The following is a 16,636-nucleotide window of genomic DNA, read 5'->3' on the forward strand; positions in this document are numbered from 1 at the left end:
TGATTCTGTTGTTATTTTATTGATGGGAAACCTAAAGCTTAGGAGAGGTAGCTATTCAGCTGTTATCCTCAGCTGGTAAGTGCCAAAGCAGGATTTGAACCTTTGACTTCCCTCAAGTAAGTTCCAGTACAAAATTGATGCTCTGATGTCACAAACTCACAGCTCGAGTTTCATTAAACTAAGCCTTGCTTCTAAGTAGTAAAAATATTTATCCAAATTCCCAAAGGATCTATATTTGTTCTTTGTGTTTTGATTGCTCTATGTGTAGATTTTCCACCTTGCATGTTAGCACCCACCACCACCTAGTATTTATTGAAATAGCTTTATAGAATCAAAGCATTTTTTCAATTTTCCATAATTCTGTGAACGACAACATAGTTTCATTTTTTGTTTCTTTCCAGTCCATGTACATTGTGAAGAGGAGAGCTTTGCAAAAGCAGCAAATTCAGTTTCTTATAGTATCCTGGGCTTGCCTTTGTGCTCTTGGGCTTTTCTTTTTTTTTTTTTTTTCTCAAGGCAGGGTTTCTCTGTGTAGCTTTGCACCTTTCCTGTAACTCACTCTGTAGCCCAGGCTGGCCTTGAACTCACAGAGATCCGCCTGGCTCTGCCTCCTGAATGCTGGGATTAAAGGCGTGTGCCACCACCGCCGCCGCCGCCCGGTGCTCTTGGGCTTTTCTATCCTTGTCCTGTGATAGGTGCTGTGCAAAGTCTTTTTCCTAACTGGCTTCAGTTTCTGTGGTTTGGTTTTGTATGTTCATTCTGCTTATCCCCTTTCCTCTTCTTCCTGTCCTGTTGAGGGTGGGGAGCTAGATGTTGAAGGAGAACTCCAGAATTGCCAGGGTTTGATGGGTTTTGTTTTAATTCATGCTTCTTATTTTGGATGAACAACAGCTTAAACCTCAGATGGTGGAGCAAGTGGAGGGCCATCCTCAGGCCAGAGCGTGTCATGCTTTCCTGGACTGTGAGCATCCTGGGGAAGTTTCAGCCTTCTGCTAGCATAACTTGAGTGAGAAAATGAATACTTCATCTAAACTGTTTTATTTAAACTGACTTTAGCATGAGGAGTAGAAGCCAAACTTTGTAATAAGGTGGGTTTTGTTGTTTTGGTGATTTGACAGTAAGCACTAATAGTCCTAACTCCTAAAAGGGGGTACCTAAAGTTTTCTATGTTACCCATCCTGTCTTCCTCAATTGGCCTGCTGGATCAGGTGATGTGTCTCGCACTGGTCTGGATGTCTCCTCTCTAAAGCCTGGTCTTTATGGAAGAGTGCATTGACCACTCTGTGGTCTGTCCCTGTCCCAGAGCATGTTGACTACAGTGACACTACTCAGCCCTTGCAGCAGCACAGCTGTGGGGAGATGCTTCACCACAGTTGTACTTGACCATTGTACTGATGTAGAAAGTGAGGCTCCCAAAGGTTTCTTGTGGCCTAGCAAGGAAGTGCATAAACTAGAAAAGGAAATGCTAAAGTTTTCATTTACTGACATCCCTTTTAGGAAATTAATTTGGAAGAGACTGCTGATGTGATTCGTGGAAGCTGGACAAGTCTCTGGCTTTTTTTGTTTTGTTTTGTTTTTAATTAAGAAAGAGAGAAGGTTTTAGTCAGTTTTTTTAGATAGACAAAATGCAGTCTCTTAATTCTCAGATTAATTAGCTTATTCTGCGGACTTGCTAGCTTTCTTTTATTAGGCAGACTGAAGTCATGTCAGGAGAAGCTTGGGACCGTCTTTTTGTTGGGTTGGCAGTGTTCCTTGTAGTGGTATTGGCATGGCATATAAAATTTTTATTTTGCCTGCTTATCCACATAGAGAATTAACGTGAATACATTTCAAGCATGACATTCTGGAAATGAGGCCCTTGGACAATTTAGGTAAGGAATAAACATTGGTATGCATCACTAGGGAAGATGTAGGGTCACTACAAGGGCCATTGAGGTAAAGTCTATCTCCAGATAAACTGAGTACACAATTTCCTAATTACTGGAATATATCTTCCAAGCCCCAGTTTATAGGGGTCCTGAGCAGTTAAGAAGATGGGGACAGAGGCAGAAACAAACCAATGTCTTGTTTTATAGACAGATAAATCCTAAAATTAAGCTGGAACTTGGTCTGGTCACTGTTTTGTTGCTGTGAAAAGTCACTACAACCACAAGTCTTAAAAAAGAAAGTATTTAACTGGGAGCTTGTTGATAGTTTCAGAGTTCATTATCTTCACATTAGGGAGCATGGCAGCATGCAGACATGGTGCTGGAGAAGTATCTGAGAGCAACATCCTGACCTGCAAACAGAGAGGAGAAAGAGAGAGCCTGGCCTTGGCCTGAGCTTAGGAAAGTTCAAAGGCCACACCAACTAATCCTTCTCTAATAGTGTTACTCCCTGATGACTAAGCGTCCAAATACTTGAGTCAATGGGGTCCATTCTTATTTAAACTACCACATACAGAAAAGTTGAGGATCATTTTTCTGTATTTTACACTAAAGCACACCCTTTGTGTAGATATGTCCTCCCCACACCCCCCTTTTTTTGAGGTTTGCTGTACACCCCAGACTGGACTCAAATCCTCATTTTCTGCCTCAGCCTCTTAAGTACTGGAATGACAGGTTCGTGCTACTTACTACTCCTGTTATGCAGACATGGTGTCTCCACATGGCTTCATTTGGGAAGTTTTCCTGTATTGGATCAAATTAGCATGCTTCAGGAATGGTTTTTTTTTTTTTTTTTTTTTTTTTTTATATTCATTTTCAGTTCCTAAGTCAAGTATGGTTTTAGCTGCAGTGGTAATTTAGTTCTTTGGCTTTTGTGGATGCCTTCTCAGAAGACTAGTCTATGGACTTCATCACTGAAGTCTTTTTGCTGCTTTAGAAGTCCTAGAACCATATATTACTATAGTTTTTTTTTCTATGCCCTGCATCCTGTGAGTCAGAGGCAGCCAGGAAGGATCTGTGCTGGTCCAGGAAACTTCATTCTTGGAAGTTTTATGCAGACAGCAATGACTCTGAGGGTCCTTTTCAGGAAGTAGAACCTTGGAAGAAGCTGTGGAAATTTGACTGTAGGCCTAACTCTGCTTGGACTTACTAACCTCTTGGAACCTGAGATCTGTTATTTTAAAAATGAAGCTAGTGTGGTTTTGGTGGTGGTAGTGTCTTTATTTTTGGCAAGTCTGCAAATCAGATTTGCCTTTTAATCTTGGGAGCTCAGAGCCACACCTACTAATCTTATCCTTCTAATGTGCTGAGTGAGATATGTCTGTGTGAACACACTGTCACTGTATACTTTTACCTGCGTGTGTTGTTCTCGGTGTCATATTTTGAGGTACTGTGAAAAGTGCTCATCTTTGGAGTCAGTGTAGCTTTAAACCTTAAGTCCTGGCTATCTGTGAACCTTGATTTCTGTTGTAAAATGGTGGCTAGAAGCTGAATGTGGAGATGTATGCTTCCTCCCCCCCCCCCCCCCCCCCAGGCAGGGTTTCTCCGTGTAGCTTTGTGCCTTTCCTGGAACTCACTCTGTAGTCCAGGCTGGCCTCAGAACTCACAGAGATCCACTTGGCTCTGCCTCCCGAGTGCTGGGATTAAAGGCGTGCACCACCACTGCCCAGCTGAGATGTATGCTTTTAATCCTAGTAATACGAAAGCTGAGGTAGGGGATTCTAGTATGGGTACATTGAGAGTTCTAGGCCTGACTGAGCTATCCAAAGAAAAACAGGAGTGGATAAAGGAACCCTCTTTCAGAAGGGTTCAAAGATGCAGTGGATGCCCTGAGTGGAGACACATGCTGGGAAGCACATACTGGATGTTTGTGTAGTGTTGCAGTCATTTTAGTTCCAACACATTTTCTATGTGGTTCTGTGTGCTAAGATTTCTCTGGCACCTTTCCCTGCTTTGATTAGTACAAGTAAGGTTCATTTTAGAAGATTTAAAATGTGCAACACATGGATTTTGAATCTTAGGATTTCTGTAGCTATACAGTGCTGAAAAGAAAATAGCTGGGAGCTGAAAGCCCTTGGAAGTTAAATTCTGTATCTGGCTTCCTGGTTGCTGCAAAAGTGGTACTAAGCCGATAGATGGTGCCCTTAGGTTAGAGACGAGGAAACATGTTACCTAGAATAGAATATAATACAGCTAGCCTTTTCTGAGTCAGTCTTAACCTATTCTGACCAGAGTGGACTTTGTTCTTGGTTCTGTGGGTAGAGATAGGGTCAGTAAAATACTGAAGATATTGAATTAATGCTTCATTTTTTCAGCTTTGACATTTTCCCATGAAATCAAGTTTGAAAGTTCAGTACTCACTCTGTCCACAACTAAATAAAACCTCTTGCCAGGAGTACTTTGAGATCAGTTAAATAGGTTTTACGTTCTTTGCTTTAAATCTCACTTCAGAGAGACTGGGGTTAACTAATTTCTCTTTCTCTGCTCTTGTCTTGGAATTGGACCAGCTAAAAGGAAAGTGCCTTTGTACTTACAACCTAGCACTTGCTGGTCTTCTACTCTGATTTTAGTTGGATTAAGTGGAAAGTCACTCTATGCATTTCTGGGTAGTTCATAGGATGGGGTGGTGCTGCCTGCAGAGCTAGGGCCAGGTCCCATTCTTCCATTGCTGGCTGTGTAGCTTCAAGTAGGTTCCTTCACCTCTCTGAATGTGTCCATGCTGGAGAAGAATGAAGTGAAAAATATGCAACTGCCCATTTCTTTTAATAAGTTTCTAGTTTGTGTAGTGCTTTATGATTACAATCAGGGATGCCGTATAAATCACTAAATCCTCTGTTCCTTTTTTTTTCTGAGGGTTCTGAGAGACATGACAACTTGGGAAAGACTTGCAAACCACAGGAAGTAGTTCTGAAGTGGAGCCCAGAGTAAAGGATACCTGTCTCCTAGGTGCTTCTTTCTGCTGCTGCAGGCACAGGCCACGGGTCTGGTTGTGTCCTCAGCTTGATGCCTCAGACCTCCTATTCTGGTGCCTGCATGTGGGTGACCAGGAGGACAGACATATCTGTAGGCAGTTGTCACCCTCCATCGTAGCCCAAATAAGTGTGGAGTTAGATGGTGACTATGTTTTAAGAGAGCATTTCTTTCCATACCTTGTGACATGTCACCAAAATTCATTAATAAGAAAACTTTCCGAATTTTAAGCCTAGATGCCCCCAGTTTTCAGGCTTTTCTTAGGATTGTTGATAACCTGTCAGGTCTATGAGACCTTATAGTTACAATTATGAGGAAAATCCCATTCCTGTCAAGTGGTGTTTTAAATATTTACTTACAAGTACACATATAGAGAAGGCGATGCATTGTTTGAGATTCTAGTTTTTGAGTGAAAAATGTTGGATGATTATGAGCATCTATAGTTCCAGCATATTAACAGGGAGCATATTTCCAACAATTTATTGGGAATTAAAAGTAAACCCTGCTGGGCAGTGGTGGCACATACCTTTAATTCCAGCACTCGGGAGGCAGAGCCAGGTGGATCTCTGTGAGTTTGAGGCCAGCCTGGGCTACAGAGTGAGATCCAGGAAAAGGCGCAAAGCTACACAGAGAAACCCTGTCTCGAAAAACAAAAACAAACAAAAAAAGTAAACTCTGACTTGAAGTATATTTGTTGATGAAAAGGAGGCATTCTTCCCCTCATGAGGGTTTAGATGTAATACTCAGTGCTTACTCAGGAGTGAAAACATCAAATTAAACTGTTTATGCTGACAAAGGACAAATCTGGATTTCAGCAAGCCGTGCAAGATTGTCTGATTGCTCGTCCTGCCGCCTGCCTCCAAAGCTTTGGCCAAGGTTTATAATGAAATTCATGCATACAATTAAACCTTTTCAAGTCTGTGGCTTAGTCTTTCTGAGCTCAGAGAGGCACTCCACTGCTCTCTAGTGGCTGAGTGCAGTCCCCTGGCACCAGCATTGCTTCATATTCATAAATCAGCTTTTCACACACTGGCATTGTTGGCCCTCAGTCAAGCACCAGTACCTGGAGACGAGGCCTTGTAGGCAGAAATGGAGTGAAAAATGACCTCCATCCATAGGTCTGTGGAAAGCACCAGAATTTCCCCAGGAAGAGTGGCCATTGACTAACAATGAGCAAGTGTGAGTAAGTGCTCTGTCAGGGAGAGCTGACACTGATGGATTAGAAAGTTTGGTGGTGACTCCTTTATCGCTGCATACATTTTCCACCGTGGCAGACCACAGTTGCAAACAGGTCCTTGGGTGCTTAAAATGGACTGCTCCTTAGAAGGGGTAGCCTTTTTTCCTGTGAAGCTCTGGTAAAATTGATTTGGGGAAAAGCAGTGGGAATCCATTTCCTGCTGCCTGTCAGAACTTCTCAACATGGAGAAAAGAAATTTTGAACACCTTGGTTCCCATTAAAGCTGCCACTCAGGGACCTGTTGAGAATGAGTGTATCAAGTCACTAGTCACTGCTGGAGGACAGGGAGCTTGTCCCAGAGTCATTACGATAACTGGCTTTCATGGCATTCAGCTTTGCACATAGTGTCTTGTTCAACCTGCAAGAGCCACTGATTGAAGAAGTTGCCATCTGACTGTGTAGGGAAAAAAAGCCAGGGCAGCTGCTGCACTGGACACCCAGGTTTTGAGGCTGTGGCACTTTTTGGTTCTCAGTGTGATATGCCCAGAGAAACCAGGGAGTCCAGAACTGGCCTACTGGGTAGCTTTCAACGGCGTGTCCCAAGTTCTCAGTAGTGCCTGGGCTTCCTAGCTCCTGAACCTAGGTTTAGATCTTCATTCTTTTTACCAGCTGCTCTGCTGTAGTAAAACTGCTCGAAATGTGGAATATCAGTTCTAGTCTGTGACGTGGAGAACTGTCCCAGCATGTGGCTTCAGGGCTGAGGACTTCAGGGCTGTCAGTCTGGGTTGAGGTGCGGATCTTCTCAGAAGATCCCACCTGTTGATTTCCTCGAGCTTAGAAAGGCAGCACACCCTGGAGAAGCATTTCAGTTTCAGTTTTTCCAGCTTTCTAGTAATGGTGATTGTGGAACTGCTGTTTGATTTAGTCTTTGAACTCTGATATATGAAAAGAATATGCTGCAAAGCCCCAAAACCAGACCTGCACACAGTCTGTGTTAATGCAGGCATTTAAAAATATACAGAGCAAGTAAGAAGAGGCTGTGAGTTTTCACAAGGCATCTCAGATTTTGTTCCAAGTTCTTGCAGCAAAAACAGATTCAGGCTGAGCTATAGGTTGAGCATCCCACCTCTGAAGTGTGAAACTGGGTATCATGACTGCAGGTAGGGACTACCACACTGGACCTCATGTGACAGGTTGCAGCTGGAACTGAGATCCCCTTACGTATTGCATAAAATTACCTTTAGGCTATGTGTATAGGTTACATATGAAGCAGATGATTTCATGTCTAGATTTGAGTACCATCCCAAGATATATCATTATAATTATATGTATGCCTATTTCCCCAAATCTGAAATTCAAATTATTTTGGTCCCACTCATTTTGGATAAAGGCTATTCAATCTGTACTATCGCTGGTAAGTACCTTCTGAGGTTTCAGAAAATTAAAACTAATTTTGCTGTTTGAAAAAATGGGGTTATGTGCTATAAATATTCCTAGAACTGATACCCAAGTGTCACAGCACATTCAATCATTTAAAACATTAACTAAAATTCAAACCTTTTTTTGAATTTTTAGATAAAAACAATATAAATTTATTCAGATGTGTGGTAATTAGTATAAAATCAGCCAGGAGGGAAAAGCCTGCTAGCCTGTTTTTAGTAGGAATAGTAAGGAAAGAAAGCTGCCTTTTTTTAGGCTGTCTTGTTAATCTTGACTTTGGTGTTTGGTTTTCTTGTGTTAGAGACATGGTGGAAGGTAGAGAGTCCTCTGACTCTGGATGGGTGGTGTAGCTCAGTGGCATTATGATGGCATCATGATTCCAGGCATGTGTGAGGCCCTGGGTCCCATCTTTAGTACCACAGATACAAACCAAAGAAAAAGAAAAGTAGCTGTGGAAACAGGGAAGGGGATGATGACACTCAGGTAAGGAGGATCGTTTTTTCCATGCCAATCTAAACTATGTGGGAAGACGATGACAGACAAACCAAAAAACCCACAAAAAACAAGTTTTGGTGCGCGCCCCCCCCCCCCCCCCCCAAGATAGAGTTTCTCTGTGTAATAGCCCTGGCTGTCCTGGAACCTGCTTTGTAGACAGAGCTGGCCTAGAACTCACAGTGATCCACCTGCCTCTGCACTGCTGGTCATGAGCCTTGTATTAGGTCAAGTTCCTTACCCCTGAGTGTCAATTTACCCTATTTAAAAAGTGGGACTGGTAAGATGTGCATGCCTGAAGAGCCCACAAAACCAGTGGATGTCAATGTGCCTTGGAATTCCTTATGATTATGTGTCTATTGCTGTTGTTCACCATAACCTGCTTCTAGATAAGTGCTGGTGTGTTCTACTAGGCAAAGAGGGACAGGTATATCTCTGCTGCCCTTCCTTGGTCCTCTTGACTTATCACGGTTGATGAGTGCTGTTAGAAAGAGTTAGCAAGGTCTTGGTGGTTTGCTGGTTTTGTTTATCCTTCCACAATGTTGGATTTTCTCTTAAGTTTATACCCTAAAAATTGCAAGTAATGTGTGCTTTTTGAAGAGAAAATTTTATTTATTTATTTATTTATTTTTGGTTTTTTGAGATAGGGTTTCTCTGTGTAGCTTTGGAGGCTGTCCTGGAACTCACTTTGTAGACCAGGCTGGCCTCGAATTCACAGAGATCCACCTGCCTCTGCCTCCTGAGTGCTGGGATTACAGGCGTGTGCCACCACCGTCTAGCTTTTTGGTTTTGGGTTTGGGTTTTTTTTTTGTTTTTTGTTTTTTGTTTTTGTTTTTTAAAGACAAAATTTTAAATACAAGAAAACAAAATAGAACTAGAGTTATTCAGAATTAGGCACCTATTTTGATTCATGTGCTTGCAGCCTTGTGTCATTTGTGTTATGGATGCACATCTACTCATAATGCTTTAGAAGATGCTCTTTCCCACTGAAGGTTCTCTTATGTACTTCTGCTTTGACATGTTTAATATTTATTTCCCCATCTCTTGCTTATTAGACCTCTAGATTTTGCTAGGTTTTTGTTTTATTGCTGCTGTCTGTTGCCCTAAACAATGTCCCTTCTGTGTATGTGACTTTGTTCCTTAGAGTATCTCCCTTGCATGGGGGTTGGTGGGTATGCACAGCTTTTAGTTTCCAGTTGATCTTTTCAGATTACCGAAAGAACAGTTTTGTCCCTTTTGCCTCTTCCAGTGGATTACTGTGCCCATTTTACCACATCTTTGTCAGCAGTGCTGTTACTCTTTTTAACCTTGGTTAACTTAAAACGATGATGGCTGCTTTATTTTAGCTTGTTTCTTTGACTACTAGTGAAGTTGTGTTTATGACCATGAATCTCTGTCTTCTGAGCTTATATTCTGCTGTATCATTGTTAGAAATGATGTTTTTGTTTGCGCCTTTCAATTATTAATATTATGCATTTTGCACATTTTTTGGATTTTCAGCACTTGTATTTTATATTACAACATTTTTTTTTTAAGCCAGTGTCTTTTGACTTATAGGTGTAGATATAACGGTCTTATGAAGTAAGAAACACAGAGCCAAATGCAGAGCTAAAAGCCCAAGAGGTCAGAGCAGTAGCTAAGAGCTGAGACTAAAACCACCTTCTTACCACCCACCGGTGCTGCTGCCATCCTTCCCCTGAGAAAGAGACCTACTTCCTGTGTGTCTGTCTTTTTATTGACTTTCTGTTCTGCCTTCTCATTGGTTATAAACCCAACCACATGACCTTCTCGTCACTGCCTGTTTATACAGACCTCCAGGTCTCTATGGTTGGTATTGAGATTAAAGGTGTGTGTCTCCATGCTGGCTATGTCCTTGAACATACAGACTCTGCCTGCCATGTGATTGGATTAAGGGCATTTGCTACCACTGCCAGACTTCTGCTATGGCTTGCTATTAGCTCTGACCCCCCAGGCAACTTTATTTATTAACATACAAATAAAATCACATTTCAGCACAAATAAAATATCACTATATACAAGAACAGATATTTCATTTAAAATCTTGGGTAGAGATGTGGCCTTTTGGTATGGATGCATGAGCTCCTGGATGTCAGCAGATGTGTTTGGTGTTTGTCGTCCCCCCCCCCCCCCCCCCCCCCCCCCCCCCCAGGTTTATCTTAGAGAGCTGTGGGTAGGACAGTGATGGAGTGGACGGTGCCCTCTTTCCAGGGCTTTGCAGGGTGTCAGTTGCAGGAAGAGTCTTTTAATGAGCATCTTACTAGGGAAGCCAGAGTAGGGCAGTGCCCACCTGAGTGGCTGCCATGGATTAAAGAGTTGGTGGCCCTGCTAGTGCCAGCACCCTGGGATGTAGATTTTCTCCTGTGCCTATCTCTCCACAGCCTGGCTCTCAGTGTGTTAGGAATCGAGATGCTGAACTGGTGAGTGTTAGACTTGGAGGAGGACAGTGGGCCTGGGAGATAAGGCAGAGAGTGAGTATGTAGCCATTCCAAATTGTTCCTTGTTTTTCTGCTTTAAAGAGCTTTGTTCTAGAAGCAGCAGTGGAGGTTGCTAAGGAAACTCCTGAGAAGAGGGAGAGCTTTGCTAGTAGAATGCAGAAACCTAGGAAGGGTAGCCCACTCCTATGGTGGTGAGAGGCTTGGCCACACTAGGACAGGGGATAATAAATTGGGTGCAGTTTTGTTGCCTTAAGATAAGACATCTATTTGAAAATTGAACTTGGGTTATATCTGTTTGCCTTAGTGTGGTGAATTAGGCACCAGGCAGTAAATGTTCTTTTACACTTTATAAGATGTTGGTTGTTATCACTCTTTAGGACCTGTTCAGTTTCCCTGGCTTCTGGCCAGTTGTATTCTCTATTCTCTATTTAGCACAGTGTGATCCAGTGTGGATCTGTTTGGTGCTTATGGGCCAGCTTGGTGTGGGGTTGCAGCTGTGGAAGGGAGAGTGGTAAGCTCTCATGGGTGGGTGGTAATGAAGGTAGACTCTTGGGAAGAAGTGTTATCTCATCTGGGATTTGAAAGTGATTAGGAGTGCCATGGACTGTCAAGGGCCCACGGACTGCCACATACCAAGGTGAGAAGGCTGAAATTAGCATGGACAATTAGGAAGTGGTAGTAGAGCGTGAAGTATGTGCGTTGGGGAAGGAAGGGAGGGAGTTGAGGGTAGCAGACCTAGTCATGACCAGTCTTGTGTAAATCAAAATGGTAAATAGAACTTTCTGTGTGAGAGGGCCACATAAGGTAGCAGCTGAGATGGAATTCTGCTCTGTGCATGTTGGGCCTGTAATCCTGGGTGAGATGGTTACCACTGTAGTGGGTTGCTATATGGAAAACTAAGTGACATAGGACATGACATATGGCACATCGGTGCTCACCACTGCTATTGGTGTGCTCTCCTTCCTGCTGGAGTGAGGGTTCATGGAGCACTGGCTGTACATCTTGTACAGAGCTCAGCCTCCATGTAAAGTGTCTTTAGCGTCTGGCTCCATAACTGGCCACAGTGTGTGTGAAGTACTTTCTGTACATTCTATCCTTACAGGAAGCCAGATGTTTGGTACTTAGAGGTGTCCATGTTTTTAAAATAAAAAATAGAGTTAATTGCCCTTCAAAAGAATTTGCCTTGACTCTGTGTATGGTAATGCTTGGCCAGATGGCTAGATGCTGAAACAGTGGGTGGCTCTGGGTGTCTATTAATGGTGTATAGGGAAAATGAGATGCAGTGCTTGAATATTTTGTAGGTCACATGGTAGCTGTACCCGTCTGGCATTTGTCTGATGATTTGTTGTCTAGTTTTGGGCTCGGACCAAGAAGATCTGGGAGCTTGAATCAACATTAGTGATACTGTTCTTGTTGAGTCCTTTTTCCCCCCTTTAAATGTCTTTTCTTGTGTCTCTCATTGCATTGCCTTGATGTCCTGGGATGATTTTACTCTGCCCTGTTGTGGCTTTGACAGTTGCAGTCCTATGTGAATTCTTACCCAAACTTTGTATGCAGCAGATGTGTGCAGTGAAAAACCTGTTGATGAGGAGTGTGCCATTTCCTAGCACTTCGATGGACTCATGCAAAGGGGGCGCCAGATCCCTCCTTCCTGAAAGCTTCTGCAGAAGCTAATTTGAAAATGATGTGGAAATTCTCTTGAGGTTGAATTTCTCTTTCCTTTTATATTTATTTTGAAACCCACTTGTGTTTGACTTTAGAGGAGCAGAAGCAAGCACAGTTTAGGAGGCTCTTTCTAGAAAATGTCTTATACTGTGTGTGTTTAAGATGGAGGTATAAACAGGAAAGCAGAAATATCTTGCTCATGTTCCTCCTGTGTTCACCTACCACCTCTGTACTGTGGAGCGCCCTCTGCCCCCAACCCTCAAAAAACACATAGCAGACCCTTTTTGTACCAGGAGTTGAGGATTCTGATGTGTCCTTTCAACTTAGAGAAATTGTGTTTTTGGTGTTATGCCAAGAGGAAGCAGCGTCTGACTGAGGAAGAATTGTTTGGTTGGGCAGGAACTGGTTTTCTTTTCTTTTTTTTTTCATTTTTTAAAATATTGAATGAAGCTGGTCAGAAGCAAATACGTGCGTAGGAGAAAGAATAGAGGAAACATACTTACTGTGAAAGTGCTAAGAAAGGATGTCCCAGAAGAAAAAATATGGCCATTTTTTTTTCCAGGAAAAATGCCTTTAAGGTAAACTTGGTTTGTTTCTTTAACGATAATTCATTTCCATTCTCTACAAAGTTGTTAGCTCTTGGGTAAATACCTTGTCCTTTTGTATCCTTTTTAAATGTGGATTTTGAGCCTGTTAGTCCATTTACCCTTGGGCTCTTCCTCGAGATAGATAATCTTGGACACTTTGGAAGGCAAGCCTGCCCTTGGCCACTCTGCAGTAGCGGTTTGTATCTAGGATTCTTTTCAGTGGTTTCCTCATTTGCAATTTTCTTGTTTCCTCTGGACAGCTGTCCTTTGTTTTCCACACAAAACCAGCTTGGTTTTTCCTGTTTCAACCTAGAGAATTTGAGTTTCTACTTGTGCCTTGAAACAGAAACCCAGGCTATCTATCTATCTATCTATCTATCTATCTATCTATCTATCTATCTATGTATCTATCTATCTATCATCTATCTATCTAGCAATTTATTTCCCTTTCTTAATCTCATGGTGAGCTGGGGACTAACAAAACCATTGGTAAAATGTGACCGTGTTTCCATATTTTTCAAGGACGTGTTTATTTTGAAATCAGAGGCTTGATTTGGTGAGCTTGCCCCTGCATATACACTGGGGTGTTTTGAAACACACCGGTTTTATGTCTGTTTATTTTCTGTCTCCTTTCCAAAGGGCTTTAATGCCCCTTTAGACCATTTTGATCACCCCCTCCCACCCACACACACACAAAGAGAAGAAATGCAGAGGGGGAGATGGGGTTGCCTTGTGCTCCCAGAACCTAAATGAATAGTCATTGCTGGTAATGCTGGTCTACACTTGATGTTTCCCACTGCTTTAGATGTGATGTATCCAGTGCTGTGAAGGTAATGATCCTCAACCACAGCAATATTCTGTAACAGGAGTATCTGTCATATTCATCGGGATTACCGTGTTCATTGATTTGTGTCTGTAAATCTGCTGTTTCTACCCTTTAAATTTGATCTATAATTGGATCTCCTTAAATGGTTCAGATAAGGTAGTCTGTATTTCCTCAATGCAGTGTTGCTGTCAGCTTCTCCTTTTTCATTATACATTCAGCAGACTTGATAAAATCAGCAGGACACCTCATTTGAAACTGTTTAATCGCTGCCTTTTTCCTTTGCTAAACCATTGAGGTGGTCAAGCGATGTACACAAATCATTTTAAATAGAAAATATGGTTTTCTCTGTGACCCAGCTAAATAGATAGTGTTATGCAAAACAAGTTAAAAAGTAATAAATGCCAAAAAAATCTTCTAATTGGAGTAAAAAATTGTGGGCAACTGTATCCTCTCTCCAAAAGTAGAGTATCCTGAAATCATGCCAGAGCCCTGTATAGACAGATGACGATTTTCTAAAGCTTCTCTGGGTTCTGAACAATGCAAGTTTAAATTTTCAGATAGTGCTGAGCTGCCTTTGTGTCCACTCAGAGGCCAGGCTTATTTGTAATACCTTTATATCCAACCTTGGTAGGGATAAATTTGCTCTGTTAATATCTGTGCGGCATAACCTTTCAGCCATTTGCTATTGTAATAAATTTTTGTGTCTTTGTCATTTTGTCTACTCAGCTGTTACTCTTCAAAGTACAAACTAAAAATAATAGCTCCAAATAAATGCCACAGAATGCAGTGTTTTACAGTTGTAGTTGGGGTAACCTGGTGGCGCAGCTCCAAGTCCCAATACCATGCCTGGTGCTGTGTCTTCTTCCCTGCCTGTGTGCCAAGGTGACTTTACCAGGGCTCCATCATTAAAACAATGTCTTCTTAACATGTTTGGTATTTAACACTGTGTCTAGTAGCTCGCCAAGGTGAGTGTGGAGCACAAGCTTCCTTACATAGGAGAAAGGAAATTATGGGACACTCCCCTCTTGGAAAAATACAAATTCTTCATGACCTCATTTTTAAGCTTCCGCATTTCTCTGTGACTGCTGCACAGTTAACCCAGCCAGTGATAAGAGGGCCAGTAACAGGACTACCTAAGTAGTAGTAAACGGCTTCAGCCTTTGCAAGAGCACTGGCTTTTACTTGGATGTGGCCTCTAGACTTGACACTTACACTATGCTTGAATGTGATACTGGGCATGTTTGACTGTTTTTGTTGACCCAAGATAAACTGGAGATGGAGACGCTGAGTGTTGGTAAAATACACTAAAAGTGCATCTTTTTCTTACAGGTTCTGGCTCCTTGGCAGCAATGGCTGTGTTTGAAGATAAGTTTAGGCCAGATATGGAGGTACGTAAGCCCCAGCGGTCTTCTTTCAGTTGTTCCCAGTTGTGAGTCAGACAATTTACAGATTGGTTTCTCCTCCAGAGCTTGCACAACACTCTCATTACTTGAATGTTTTGGCACAGATAGTTATTGAGGAGACCTGCTACTTGGGAAAACATCACTTGTGGTGGCCTTGTGGCCCTGTTATGCTCTCCCTGGGGCTTAGGGAACCAGTGCTGTTTGGCTTCTCTGCTCTGGGCACTTTCAGACTCCTTGCAGTGTAGGACATTTTCTTGTGTATTGAGATTTCTGCATCGGGATACCAGAACAACTTGTCTTTCTGTTCTCACTAAAAATAGAGCAACTATGTGTTTTTCATGTCACACAGACCTTCCCTAAAATGGGTCAATTTTTAAAATCTCTGTAGACTTTCCAGTCTTTGCCAGATGTGGAGACAAAAATGTACAATGTAGAGTTCTCTCAGGGTGTTACGGATCTAATGTTCCAAGTATTTGTAAGGAATTGTTTCACTTTATTTTCTTTGGTAGTAGAAGAGGTAGAATCTTGTAAAAGACATCTGGCCTGTCTACTTGAATGATAGATGTATCCTCCATGAAAGTCCCCTCTAATAACAGATGTATTGATCTTTAGTTGCTGCTTTCAAAGGCGTAGCCAGTGTGCTGGGTGCCTTGATACCACATTACCCCCCCCCCCCCCCCCCCCAACTTTATCTGCTCCTCTGAACCAGCCCTGGTCAGTAGTCCTGAGCATAGTCTTTACTATTTCTGCTTGATGTCTTGATGCTTAGTTTTTTGATAGGGAATGTCAACCCTTTTCAGGTTCTTAGGTAATCTGTTTAGGAGTGTTTTGCCTCATCTTTTCTGTCCTATCTGACTTTGTAAAGTATTTTGTTTAGGATGCAAAAGACAGACATTGGTAAGAATTACTTTTTGACAGTGTTTTGTGCCTTATCATCTTTGGGGGGAGATGGTATATGAAAACTATTTTGTCATTGTCATTAGAGCAATATGTGTCATGGAGTTCCAAAGTTCTCTCTGCCCTTAGGTTTGGGCCAAGTTCTATGAAAGACAGAACTGGTCAGCTGGGGCTTGTGTCTCCTGGGCCCTTGGTACGTGAGGCTAACACTACAAGTAACGTGTTCTGGGAGCTCTGTTTTCCTTTTCGCCTAGCTACAGGAATTAAAACATATAGAATCTAGGTAGATATTTTCTATTAAAAATGATAGCTTCTGAACTCCAATTAAGCAGAATAAGCAGGGATGACTGTAAACTATAAATGAAATTAGAATTCTGTTCTCATTTCTCACTGAAAATTTATTCCTGTATCAGCGTTATTTTCTGTTTGGTGTCTTTAAATACATAGAGAAAAAATTATGTATACTAGGTCACTTAAAAAGAAAAGGAACCAAACCAGAGTCTCTAGTTTTCTAAGTAGAGGTGTTTTAATGTCAAACTCTTTAAACCACATTAATCTTTTCAGATTTTCTTGGGAAGTTTTGTCTTTTTCAGTCGATTAGAATCTCCGTATGTTAAAGAAAACCGAGAGTTGCTGAAGAGTGAAGTCTGAGGTTTATTAAAAGTGACTTGATGCTCTGCCAGTGTATCTGATCTCGTGTCAAGTCCGAACTGTACATAGTTCAAAGGCCATGCATTTAATGTGGATGTGATTTGGGGAGAAGAGGCATCAGCTTCCCTTCAGTACAACTTGGGATTT

The 16,636-nt window shown here is 42.0% G+C and overlaps 1 protein-coding gene across 1 annotated transcript in view; it reads left to right on the forward strand.

The window, feature by feature from the left end:
• The window catches only part of Psmb7 (proteasome 20S subunit beta 7), a 59,088-nt gene that overhangs the window by 15,725 nt on the left and 26,727 nt on the right, over positions 1–16,636 (forward strand). The window contains exon 6 of the mRNA XM_036186381.1: positions 14,868–14,926. Within this exon, the coding sequence (XP_036042274.1) occupies positions 14,868–14,926 (59 nt within the window). The remainder of the gene's footprint in view (positions 1–14,867; positions 14,927–16,636) is intronic.

This window comes from Onychomys torridus, chromosome 4, assembly GCF_903995425.1.
Source record: "Onychomys torridus chromosome 4, mOncTor1.1, whole genome shotgun sequence".
Lineage (NCBI taxonomy): Eukaryota > Metazoa > Chordata > Mammalia > Rodentia > Cricetidae > Onychomys > Onychomys torridus.